At 39.2% G+C, this 13,794-nt stretch overlaps 1 protein-coding gene and 1 pseudogene across 1 annotated transcript; one reads left to right on the forward strand and one right to left on the reverse strand.

Annotated features, from left to right (window-relative positions):
• Positions 1-524: 524 nt before the first annotated feature.
• On the reverse strand, positions 525-13,585 carry LOC148094796 (SH2 domain-containing protein 3C-like; the record flags this gene model as incomplete). The annotated part of the gene is made up of 3 exons (XM_087837117.1): positions 525-544; positions 12,764-12,861; positions 13,227-13,585. Coding segments are annotated over 3 exons (477 nt in total), but the record flags the coding sequence as incomplete, so codon positions are not given.
• On the forward strand, positions 8,301-9,888 carry LOC148094797 (UDP-glucuronosyltransferase 2B14 pseudogene; annotated as a pseudogene).
• Positions 13,586-13,794: the final 209 nt, after the last annotated feature.

The raw sequence follows: 13,794 nt of genomic DNA on the forward strand, positions 1-13,794 counted from the left end.
GCTCTTATGTCCACAGTCGTATTCAATGTTGAAATGGAGGTGAACTTTATTTGAATCATTCGTGGAATAATAACAGATAAGATTTGAGGCTTCTGAAAATTGTTCGTTCAAACCTTGCCAATTAAACAATCATTCTAACACACATCAAAAACCTTTCCCATTTTTATACATATTAGGGTGAGCTATAAGCAACGGTAACAACAGTTAAATCAGGCAAATCTTGACAAAAATGAAGGTCTTTAGATTCAGTTATCAGTGCCTGCACATCTTGGTTTTTTTTGTTGTTGATGTCTCGAAATATAAAGTTTCAACATTTGTCTAATTATATTACTATTAATTAATGAGTCTTACTTCTCAAGATCAATGCACAAATTGTCTGACCTTCACTATGCAGAATGATGTGTGTGCAGATTTTGACCCTTGAAGAGTTTATATTAATCTGCATTAATATAATTGCATCTGCAATCTGCAGTTGAACTTGGAGATTCCTGCCGCTGTCATCGGATTCAGTATGATCATCAGCCTCAGTCTCGACTCTGTGTATCTACAAGAATTGATGAAAAAAGTCAACAATTCATTATATTTTAAATTCAACTTACCTTATACTTTTTACAATATAGTATAAAATGCATATTGTTTCTTTAAAAACTAATAACACACTATTAAAAACTGCAGAATGCACAATTCCAGCTTCATTTAGTAATTCAATTAGTAAATAAAAGTGAGTAATTAAGTCACTTAATTAACTAAGCAACTGTAAATGTCACAGTATGCAGCAGTACAATTCAATTTCAATTCAATTTTATTTATATAGCGCCAAATCACAAAAAAAAGTCGCCTCAAGGCCCTTCATAGGTACAGAGAAAAACCCAACAATCATATGACCCCCTATGAGCAAGCACTTTGGCGACAGTGGGAAGGAAAGACCCCCTTTTAACAGGAAGAAACCTCTGGCAGAACCAGGCTCAGGGAGGGGCGGCCATCTGTTGCGACCGGTTGGGGTGAGAGAAGGAAAACAGGATGAAAGACATGCTGTGGAAGAGAGACAGAGGTTAATAACAGATATGATTCAATGCAGAGAGGTCTATTAACACATACTGAGTTATAAAGGTGACTGGAAAGGAAAAACTCAATGCATCATGGGAATTCCCGGCAACCTATGTCTATTGCAGCATAACTAAGGGAGGATTCAGGGTCACCTGGTCCAGCCCTAACTGTATGCTTTAGCAAAAAGGAACGTTTTAAGCCTAATCTTGAAAGTAGAGATAGTGTCTGTCTCCTGAATCCAGGCTGCCGGGGGATTCCCATGATGCACTGAGTTTTTTCCTTTCCAGTCACCTTTCTCACTCACTATGTGTTAATAGACCTCTCTGCACTGAATCATACTTGTTATTAATCCACAGCATGTCTTATTAATCCACAGCATGGCTTACAAAAGTATTCGGCCCCCTTGAACTTTCCCACATTTTGTCACATTACAGCCACAAACATGAATCAATTTTACTGGAGTTCCACATGAAAGACCAATACAAAGTGGTGTACACGTGCGAAGTGGAACGAAAATCATACATGATTCCAAACATTTTTTACAAATAAATAACTGAAAACTGGGGTGTGCGTAATTATTCAGCCCCCTGAGTCAATACTTTGTAGAACCACCTTTTGCTGCAATTGGATTCCATTAAAATTGATTCATGTTTGTGGCAGTAATGTGACAAAATGTGGAAAAGGGGGACGAATACATTTGCAAGCCACTGTAAGTACACAGAGAGATAATGAGGGGATGTGGAACATCTGGGACAAATCAGACCTAACAAGACAAGGGGAAACAAAACTAGACACACTGGATATAGGACAAGGACTTTCACAATAAAACAGACATAACAAGGGTAATCTAATAAACAAATGAACTTAGCTAACCTAAAGAACTTATAAATAAACATCGACATCCAAACAAACTAAAACTTAAAACGCTGGGTCAACAGACCCAGGAAAGTGACAGTAAAATCATTTATTATACACATACTTATTTTCTTAAATTGCTTATCTATTATCTGTATTTTCACCTGGGGGTCTAGGGGTGCTGCTCTTCTTTTCATAACAAATTAGGACATGTTTATGATAACACACTGACAATATCAAGACAAATTTGGCCTTACTCCATCAGTGAACAGCATGCCCATGCTAACTTAAACTAGACCAGCAAGCTAACCACATGTGTACCAAGTGTTACTTAACAATAGGTACCAAACAAATTAACGGAACGAAATTAACTGTAACAGCAGTTTGCAAAACATTGTGACAGTTCTCAAGTGTTCCTACCTTAAATACAGCGCGTGTTGCTGTGTTTTTGTTGTTAAATGGACGAGGAGAGCATTTCGTCAGTGGAGCATAGAACGACGTCTGTGATTGGTCAACAAGTGAGTAAAGATGAATCTGATTGTTCGAAAGCCTCAACCAAAGAGCTGCTGGTCACGGCAAGATACAAACTCGCTTGAGCTCTGCGTGAACAGCACATCCGGGACCTTCAGCACTAAGGAGATATTTATCTTGACGTATGTATTTACCTTTGATATCCATGATTTGACGCACACTTCGCAAGGTAAAGTTGTATGTTTAACAAGCTAATTAACGTTAGTTAAACGGAATTAAAACAATGCACAATCGATTTGAACAAACTGAAAGTGGTGAATGATGATAAATGTTAAAAAATTACTTAAGATTTATCTTCAACAATAGATATTAGAAGTTAAATTTAACTGTTCTTAAATTCCCACTGGAGTTAAAGGGACCTGCGGCCTAGCATGTGCTCTGCATCTTCAACTGCAGAGACAGTCAGCCTAAGCTCTTTTTAAGTGTAGCTAACTGCAACACACATTTTTTTCAACACAAGATATGTTTGGGGGGATTTAAATGATAATATTAATGTTTTCGTATTTAGCACAAATCAATAGTATTATAGTTATTCGCTCACGGTCTGGGTTTCTGGCCCAGCGTTTCTGACGTTATTCTAAGGTTTTTGAGTTTCTTGAGAGTGTTTGGTGGCGGGTTAGTTGACTTTGGCATAACGTTATTAACATCGTTTTAAGGAATTTATGTTAGGGCTGTATATTACCACGTTTGTATTTTCATGCCATGTTTCCTGTTTTATTTTGAAAGAGTCTGTTGTGTTCAGTACATTAATCTCACTTCCCTGTTGTGTCAATAGAATCATTTCTGCGAGCTACTACCCTGCTGTCCCTCCATCCTGTCTCAACCTCCAACAGGAAAGTAGAAGTCCTCATATGGTATGACCAGTGATTGTAGTGTGTGTTACATTGTTCTCATATTGTTTTAAGCTGTGAAGGACATGAGTGTGTTTAAGTAGAAGTCCTCATATGGTAGGACCAGTGATTGTAGTGTGTGTGTTACACTGTCCTCATATTGTTGGGTAGCAGAACTGTACAGTGTTAAGTTTCTATAGAATCTGGTATAAGGAAGTCAGATCCTTCTGTAATAATGTTCACTGATACAAATATGATCTGTAGTTAATTATCTAGTCGGGATTTAAAGTACAGAATGTTTTTGACATTATATTGTTGTCTTTTGTTGCAGACACCAAGTGCTGAGGTCCTGTCTCAACTTTGTACAGACCAATTGGTGAGTGACATACCCACGTCATTCTTCCAACAGGTTACACATGATTTTTTTGTATTTGGTATCAAGTATATGTGTCAGTTGGGCCTAGTGCATAAATGAAATGCACTTTGATTGTATTAAAACAATCAGTTTGAGTCAAAGTTAACCAATATCAACATTAGCATTAGGAGAAAGTAATTGTCTATACCATTTGTTAGTCCAAACTTTCCCTTAAAGCATCAGCTTGATCTTTATTCTGACTACATTTGATATTTTTGTCCTTTTACACATGTTTTTGTCCATTTAACCTCCCACTGATCAGTTTACATGATTTAATTTCTGGGGAAATAGATGGCTTTACATCAGTGTTGGGTTTAGAGCTTTTATTGACAACAGCAGGAGAAGTAAGAAGTCAGGAACATGAACTCTACATGTGTTCAGTCGTCATGTCCTCATATTGTTTTAAGCTGTGAAGGACATGAGTGTGTTTAAGTAGAAGTCCTCATATGGTAGGACCAGTGATTGTAGTGTGTGTGTTACACTGTCCTCATATTGTTTTAAGCTGTGAAGGACATGAGGACATGGGCCCTCTGACCACCACCAGTAGGCAACGGGTGAAGTGTCTTGCCCAAGGACACAATGACCAAGACTGTCGGAGCCGGGGCTCGAACCGGCAACCTTCCGTTTACAACTCTTGAGCCCCTTAGCCCCTTAATGTAGAATTACACACTGCCCAACGCTGACTTTTCCTACAATGCAGAGAAAAAAGCAAACAGATCTATTGCATGCATTGATTCTCATAGTTCACTGTTACTTTTCAAAGGCTCAAGGACCAAGTATTCTGGGGTGCCAAGCCACACGCTTTACTCAGCTGCCCTGGACAACATGAAGGTCACCTCTGCCTCAATCACCCTGGACAACAAAAGCATTAGCAACACTTCACCAAGAAGGGGTAAACGCACCCAAATACAAAATGTTTTAGCTGAATATACTTGTGATCAAAGGACAAGTTTATTGTTTTCAGACATGACACTGTTGAGAGCTTTTATCATGAATCATTTCATCCTATTTGATTCCCAGCAGAACACAGCACTTCAAATGGTTCATTCCAAGCATCCTTAAAGGAGCAATAAGCAATATCTTTTCACTGCTAGGTGTGCTGTTGTGCACTGCCTGTAAACCAAACCAAAGTCTATGGCTGGAGATCAACACAGAGAGAGGGATTATGACTTCATGCTGTACTCCAGATGTAATTACACCTCTAGTTCTTCACATAGCCATTTTTAATTCCTTCAACCTAAGTATGATGAATTGTGCTTATTGCTCCTTTAAAGTGCTCCAGTAGAAAGCAAGGTTTAAGAACATTTTGCATTCACATTAAGATATTTTCTTTTGTTTCCATTTATGACAGCTGGGAAGGTGAGAAGCAAGTGGACAAATGATGAAGTGAAGGTTGCTGAGCGGCACGTTTCACTTCATAACAAGCTGCAAAGTACCAGGTAAAAAGGAATGTGACTGCTGCCTCCAAGCAGAGCCGGCAGTTCTGAAAGGCAGAGACTGGGTTGTCATAAGGTACTACACCCACAACAGGATCATAGCATTAAAAGAAAGATGCAAGAAAAAAAGAAACAAGCAAGAGAGATACTTTGTTACTTCCACAGTTATGTCAGTATTGCAGTTTTCTGTATTGCATTGTTCTTACTCATAAATCTGTGGTTTATGCTGGGTGCTTTTTGCAATTAAATGATAAGAAAGGCAGATCATGTTCCACGTTTTTATTCACATGAACATTCACTACAAAATGAATTAATGCATTACAATATTAAGACTTAAAAAGTAGACTGACCACATTTGACCTATGTCTTTTTTTAAGTCTCTACACAGCTCAGATTTACTGTTTTATTAACACATAAATGTCTGATATTTCTGTCAGAAGTTACCCGACTGGTGAGCATTACTATTGTGCATCCATGCCTATTATATTGTAATCTCAAAAGGAGCCAAGCTAAAAATACAGAACCTACCCTTACCTGGTCCTTATAAGTCATGTATACTTGAAAATTATGTGTTTCCATGGGCTTCACAATTCACCTAAACATGAAATATCAGTGTGTGACCTTATGGTACTCATAAGTCACATAAACCTGACAGTGTCCTCACAAGTAGCAGTAAATTCAGGTTTGACCAAAATTTAGCCCTAGCCAAAATCTCAACAGATGGGCGTGTTCCTGGAAGCATGGGTCAAATCTTTTGTGATTCCCATGCCTCTAGGACCTTCGGAAAGGCACGTTCCCATTTGTCACATTTTTGTCATACGTACTGATATATCACGAAAACACGTATGTGTGTGTGTGTACAGATTGTCAGTCCAAAGAGGGAGAGAGGAAAGAGGGGAACATGAGGACAAAGTACAAGGTCAGGAAGTACCAGGTAAGAAAACAGACAGGGAGTACTAACAGGCAAAACAGGAACTGTTAAACTGGCAAAGAAAAAGAAAGACAAACAACTAATACAAACAACTCATACAATCTGGAAGTTGTGTTCTCCCTATATTAAAGCTGCTATACAGAATCTGCAAAACAAACTGGGTTGTCAGCCCTGGCACTGCATTACCATATTGAGCTTCAGTCAGAGGAAGTCACGGTTGCCAAAGACTTTATAAAGCTCAAGAGTGAGGCTGGTGCCATTCCAGATATGTTAACATTGTACAATCTTCTGGATAATCAGATCTTCCCCAAACTGAAAACTGTTATTCAGGTTGCCCTAACAAACCCAGTTAGCAGCTGTAGCTGTGAGAGGTCTTTTAGTGTCTTGAGTCAGCTCCATACCTGGCTGAGAAGGACCATGGGTCAAAGCAGACTCCAGCACCTGGCTGTGATGTCAGTTGAGAAAGAGATGCGTGAGAGACTTGACCACCAAAATGTGATAGACGGATTTACCAACCTCAAGGTGAGGCGACATAGGTTAAAAGAAAAGAAAAAATCTGCAGAGCCATAGTAGTATCTGCAGTAAAGATATTTTCATACATTGTATACATTGTACCAAAGGCCAAGTGTCTCCATTTTCTAATAATATTTTGTATATTTCAAGGACTCTTCTATTTTTGGAGTGTATTTTTTATGTATCTGTATTGTATTATACATACACATTAGAAGTGAATCTCTGTCCAAAAAATGCACACAGTTTACTTTTTACTCACTATGAGCATCATTTATCATTTTTCCCCAGTAATTAAGGTTAGGATATGTATTTTTTCTTAAATTCCAATCCATTCTTCTTTGGCAGCATTTTAATAACCTTGATCAGATTTTATGGTTTTGTTACAGACTTTTCAAAAAAGTCTTTTGCTATTCTTTCAAAAATGTGGGGATTAAATTGTGTTACAATGTACAAAACAGTGATGTCATGTTTTGTGGCGAGGACCCAGGCACAGAGAGACTTGATGAATTTAAGAATCTTATGATTTAATAAAGAAATTTGCAGACTTGCACAGAGAGGGTAAAATTATGATGACTGATAATGGAGATGAAGACAACAGACGATGAGGACAGGGAGGAACAGGGGTTTAAATGCACCAAGGAGGCAGTCAGAGAGAACTCGGGACAACTGGAGGCATTTAGGGATGCAGGGACTGACAGAGTCAGTACCTTGCCTGGATGGGCAGCTCTCTGGGTGCTCAGCACCCCCAAAGCTCTGATCCTAGAATCGCCCCTGGTTAGGTTTAACGTGATTACCTTTCATTAAGCACTAACGTCTTATTTGCTGCATGAGTAAAGTGAAGTATTGGACTGTATCACTTTACTGGAAGAACGTGAAAGCTGAAGAATTTGTTCAAACTGGTCTTATCTCATGGGGCGACCGTGGCTCAGGGGGTTTGGAATCGCATCTGGTCGCCGCTGGTCAACCGGAAGGTCGCCGGTTCGATCCCTGGGCTCTCTGTCCTGGTCGTTGTGTCCCTGGGCAAGACACTTTACCCTACCGCCTACTGGTGTTGGCCTCGCTTCTCAGACTGACAGGCTGTGGCTACAACTGTAGCTTGCCTCCACCAGTGTGTGAATGAATAGTGGTATTGTAAAGCGCTATATAAATCCAATCCATTATTATTATTATCCTGAAAAACAGAAATTTACCATCGCTTTCGAATAAGAAATAAAGAAGCTTATCGGTGTTTCCTTATATTATTTAATTTGACCTGAATCAATGCATGTTTTTAGTTAGAAAGAAGACTTGAAGGACAATCTCATAGTGTTTAGAGTTTCACTTTAGTTTCTCAAATTCACCCGCATTTCTTTTTTTTTTTTTTTCTTCAAATGGTACAGTGAATTATGCATTTTTTTCTCATATTTACACTTTAATTAAAATCATATGAACAGTCTGGGGTTCCAAACCACAATCACCTTTACTGTGCAACATGCTCGTCTCTAGCTCCCAAACTTCTTGTCAGCCTCTATTTATTGAAGGAACACAAACTTTAAGTTATCTGCAGATATAACTTAACCTTTAAATCTGAGTTTTTATCTTAAAAGCCAAAACCAAAGGAGACCTGGCAAATACATCTGACCTCCAAGTTTATATATTGGCCAGTCCATATTTTCCCAACTTAAACTTGATCTCAGGTATATCTCTCATAGTTATTAGGGTGATACAAACTCTTGAACTCAAACCATTAGTTTAAGAAATAATCTAACATCTTGACATCTTTGTCAGACTCTCTTTCAGATATGTGCCATCCAAACTTGCTGGCACTTGCAGTGCTGCTATGCTCTACATTGTTGGTAAATGGAGGGAAAGTCTTGGTGTTCCCTATGGATGGAAGTCACTGGATCAACATGAATATTATCATCGAAGAGCTTCACTCCAGAGGTCATGAAGTCACAGTGGTGCGGCCAAATGATACCTGGTACATCAAGTCAGAGTCCCCTCACTACAAGACCATCCCTATAAATTCCTCGGCCGGATTTGATGAAGAGCGCTTTGGGGGATTTGTTATGAAAACACTAATCATGCGTCGACAAGTCAATAGAATATGATTTAGTGAAAGCGTTTTATGAAGTGCATGTCAAAGTGCTTGAGATGGTGGAACGCATGTTTGAGGATACCAAGCTGATGCAGAGCCTCCGTGATGCCAAATATGATTTGGTTCTGACTGATCCTGCAATTGGTACAGGTGTTCTTATGGCTCACCGTTTGGGTCTTCCACTTGTCTTTAATGTCCGATGGACTATTCAGGGTGATGGCCATTTTGCAATTGCACATTCCCCACTCTCTTACATCCCCATACCAGGGTCAGAGCTGACTGACAAGATGACTTTCATTCAGCGTGTCCAGAATATGCTCTACTTTTTCTTCTCAACTTTACATACTCGGTATGTCACAGAACCAAACTACAAACCATTTGTCCATCGTCATTTTGGCAGTGACGTACATTACATGGAGCTGTTTCAGTCAGCAGACATCTGGCTGATGAGAAACGATTTCACCTTTGAGTTCCCTCGACCCACAATGCCAAACGTTGTCTACATGTCAGGATTTCAGTGCAAACCCTCCAAGCCCCTGTCTAAAGAGCTAGAGGACTTTGTGCAGAGCTCGGGTGAACATGGTGTCATTGTGATGACACTGGGGACGCTGGTAGAAGAACTTCCAGAGGACATCGCTGAAGACATTGCTGCTGCTTTTGCAGAACTTCCTCAGAAGGTGATTTGGAGGCACAAAGGCAAAAGACCATCCACCCTTGGTAATAACACATTAATCTTGGACTGGTTGCCCCAAAATGACCTCCTGGGTCACCCCAAGACCAGAGTGTTTGTGGCCCACGGAGGCACCAATGGGATAAAGGAGGCCGTTTACCATGGTGTGCCCCTGGTTGGCCTGCCCCTTATGTTTGACCAGGCTGATAACTTCTTCAGGATGAAAGCAAAAGGTGTGGCCAAAGTCCTTGATATTGCAACAGTGAACAAAGAAAACTTCTTGGAGGCGCTAAAGGAGGTACTCTACCAACCATCCTACAGGGAGAAGATGAAGGAGCTGTCCAGCATCCAAAGAGATCAGCCTATGAAACCGCTGGACCGAGCCATGTTCTGGATCGAGTTTGTCATGCGGCACAAAGGAGCGGCGCACTTAAGGACGGAGTCTTACAAGATGTCCAGCATCCAGTACTACTCGATCGATGTGGCAGCCTTTCTGCTGGCAGTTATTCTGCTAGTATTTACCATTTTTATTTCAGCAGTCAGGTTTCTGTTCAATAAGTTATTTTACAGAAAAAAGGAATGATGATTGTGTTACAAAATTTGTAACCACTTACTTCTGTATTTAGTTTCAGAAAATGAGCTCAATATAAATGTTTCTTGAATTTTCATCTTGAAATTGTGAATACAGATAAACAAGACAATGTTGCTGACTGACATTACTGTACAATCTTTATAATCCATACATGTACCCTTCAAAAAGTTAAATAATAATTTACATTTAAGTGTAATTAAATTTAGTTACAGAAAAAAAACATTAGCATTCTGGCCATTGTATTTACCGTAATACAGACACAGTGTGCAATATATATATTAAAAACGGTACTGTTCCACTTTCTTACCTGTCAGCATAAATAACTATCAGTCACAATTGGTTATTTAAGAATATGCCTTAATGTTTCTATTGCTGATGTAATTATTAATTTAGCTATATTAATAATTACTACATGATTTTGGGATTTCTGCTATCTAATTCGTTTTCAGCTTCACAAAACAATTTAAATTCTTAATTATTTTGTCTTAAACCTTTGATGTCTACAAATGTTTGGACACACCTTCTCATTTAATGTTTTTTTCTTTATTCTTCTGAGTATTTACATTGTAGATTCTCAGTCAAGGCATCAAAACTATGAATAAACATATCGAATTTAAACAAAAAAGTGTGAAATAACTCAAAAAATGTTTTGGATTAGCCTCCTTTTGCTTTGATTACTGCTTTGCACACTCTTGGCATTCTCTTATTGAGCTAAATGAGATCACCGGAAATTGTTTTCCAGCAGTCTTGAAGGAGTTTCCAAAGATCACAAGCACTTGTTGGCCTTTTTGCCTTCACTTTGCTGTCCATCTCATCCCAAACCATCTCAATTGGGTTTAGGTCAGGTGACTATGGAGGCCAGGCCATCTGGCACAGCACTCTATCACTCTCCTTTATCAAATAGCCCATACACAGCCTGGAGGTGTGTTTGGGGCCATTGTCCTGTTGAGAAATAAATGATGGTCCAAGTAAACGCAAACCGCATGGGATGGCATGCCGCTGCATCTGTTCACGTTTTCTGCATTGCACAAAGACACGGCAGGTGGAACCAAAGATCTCAAATTTGGACTCATTAGACCAAAGTACAGATTTCCACTGGTCTAATGTCCATTCCTTGTGTTTCTTGGCCGAAACAAATTTCTTCTGCTTGATGCTTTTCCTTAGTTGTGGTTACTTAGCATCTATTTGACCATAAAGGCCTGATTCACACAGTCTCCTCTGAGCAGCTGATGTAGAGATGTGTCTGCTGCTTTAATCTGAGGCGTGTTAACTTGCAGTTTCTGAGGCTGGTGACTCGAATGAATTTGTCCTCAGCAGCAGAGTTGACTCTTGGTCTTCCTTTCCTGGGGTGGTCCTAATGTGAGCCAGTTTCGTTGTAGCGTTTGATGGTTTTTGCGACTGCACTTGGGGGCACATTCAAAGTTTTAGCAATTTTACGGATCGACTGACCTTCAGCTCTTAAAGTAATGATGAACTGTAGTTTCTCTTTACTTAGCTGATTGGTTCTTGCCATACTATGAATTCTAACGGTCGTTAAATAGGGCTGTCAGCTGTGTACCAATCTGACTTCTGCACAACACAACTGATGATCCCAATCCCATTAAGAAGGCAAGAAATTCCACAAATGAAGCCTGACAAGGCACACTTGTGAAGTGAAAACCATTTCAGGTGACTACATCATTGAGTGACTACTCATTTAGAGAAGGCCAAAGGTTTGCAGCAATGTCAAGAAAGCAAAGGGTAGCTACTTTCAGGAATCTAAAATATGAGACATACTTAGAGTTATTTATTTTTTTTCTTTCTTTTTTTAAATACATAATTCCAGATATTATGCTTCATATATTTGATGTCTTCAGTATGTATCTACAAAAGCAGAAACATTTATTTTTACTAGAAAGTTGTAAAAATAAAGAAAACCCATTAAGTGAGAAGGTGTCCAAACTTTTGATTGGTGGTGTGCATCATCATCGGCAGTGACCCCAATCATAAATCTTACCCTATTATTAAGCCTAATAAACCAAACAGAATATGTATTCTTTCATTCATTTAAAATTCTGACCATGTTTAGCACATGGCTTTCACAGAGAATTAAAGTTCATTGAAATGTATTTGACAATGATATTTTGCATCAACCGTGATGGATTACTTCCTAAATTTGAAATTAAATTTGAACCTTTATCAACAGTTTGATGTCTTTATTAGAATTCCTGATTATTCTTGTTATACTTTGTTCTTTTTTTCCTGTTTCCTTGTTCCTTTTGTGTTTAAAACATGGAAATATAAATATTCTTCATTATACATAGAAACTCAGAGACCCATCCTTGCATTAAACATCAGCTAGATTACAGCAACTATGTTTGTGTCCACCCTGTCCACTGTCACGCTTCTCTTAAGACTGAACTAATTAGTATCTAAATTCTGGATAAGGAAACACTTTAAGCTAAATTTTGAATGATTTCTTTTAACTCTTACTATTCATCAGATGTCATCTTTTACTGTAAACTACAGAGCAAAAAAAGATTATATTTAAAACATAAAATCATGTCGATTCTGAAAGAATGCTCAGTTAGTATGTGGCTAAATCACCGCTTGACCCTAATTCGGTGTATGTTAAGAGGTTAAGGTTAAGGGTTTAGCCCAGGTCTACACAAGTGACCTGCTGCTGAGGTTATACAAGCCAGAGAGCAAACAGCCACAGATCCTCTGAATCAGGTTGAAGTTCCTGGCTGTTGGAGCGACAACAACCCAAGTTAAGTCTCTTTTTCTTGACTCTCTTCTTACTGCTTTACTATTAGTTCATCATAATTCTGATGAGTATTTGGGGATTATCAAGCTGTGAGGCAAGAGGAGAAAAGGTTTAACTTACAGCAGCTAGAAGGAGTAGAAAGGAACAATTCTCCAGGACTCAGTTGGCCATCCTGTTGCCTGTTCACATCTGCCTCCTTGTGGTTGTTAGAGGAAGGACTACATGGAGAGAGATGGCACATATTATAGAACCACGGGACTCATTTTAATTTCATCCACCACATACAACACAAGATTGTAAAGAGGATGAGTTCATGTTTTTACTTAACTGCTCTATGAAGCCCCCCATTGTTTTCCCCAAGTGAATCAAGAAATTCAAATTCAAATTCATGGGAAACTTTTTGTTGGATTATGTTTTTCTTTCTTACTATAAAATAAACTTTATAGCCTTAAACAGTCAAAAGTCAGACAATTCATTTACAGCCCTCGTGTGTCATAGTTTTTCACATGAGTTCACACTGTGCGTTTATTATGTTACACATAAAAATCGTAACTTAAAAGGAATTAAACAAGTGGAACCGCACCTTCTCGGACAGACCCTCTCCTCTCCTCCCATGCTACCGTTCCTCAGCCCCTTTTGACCCGATGAGGTGACGGCAGTGGTGCGGAAAGCCGTCTCCAGGTAGCTAAGTGGCAACGTCCTGTTGACTGGCTGGTGAATCTGAGCTCCGCTCCACCGAGTCAGAGCCGCCCGGCTGCCCACATAGAAATGAACAAGGGCAGGTAAGGAGTCGAAGGCCTCGCCCTCCAAGCTGTACTGAACCCGAGTGTACGTCTCAGCGGACTGAACCACCGCCTTCCCGATGAGGAAGTGAAGCGTTTTCTGCTCCCACCGGCTGGTAAGGACAAAGTCACCCTGACTGTGTGACTGGACTGAGAGTCCCTGACGAGAAAGTCACCATGGTTCACCACAAGGCTCTCCGACACCTGAACAGATGTTTTAATTTCTGTTAGTTATTAGACGTTTCATCATTTTTACATTTATACTGATGTGATTAAAGATGCAGTGTGATGTTTCACTTTTATAATATGTTGTCTAATTGATATATTAATTTTATTTTAAAAATGTTTGGAATGAATTTTGTTCAAGAC

The sequence above is a fragment of the Neolamprologus brichardi genome, unplaced genomic scaffold, assembly GCF_056152115.1.
Source record: "Neolamprologus brichardi isolate AB-2024 unplaced genomic scaffold, ASM5615211v1 NODE_ptg000166l+_length_33230_cov_1, whole genome shotgun sequence".
Classification (NCBI taxonomy): domain Eukaryota; kingdom Metazoa; phylum Chordata; class Actinopteri; order Cichliformes; family Cichlidae; genus Neolamprologus; species Neolamprologus brichardi.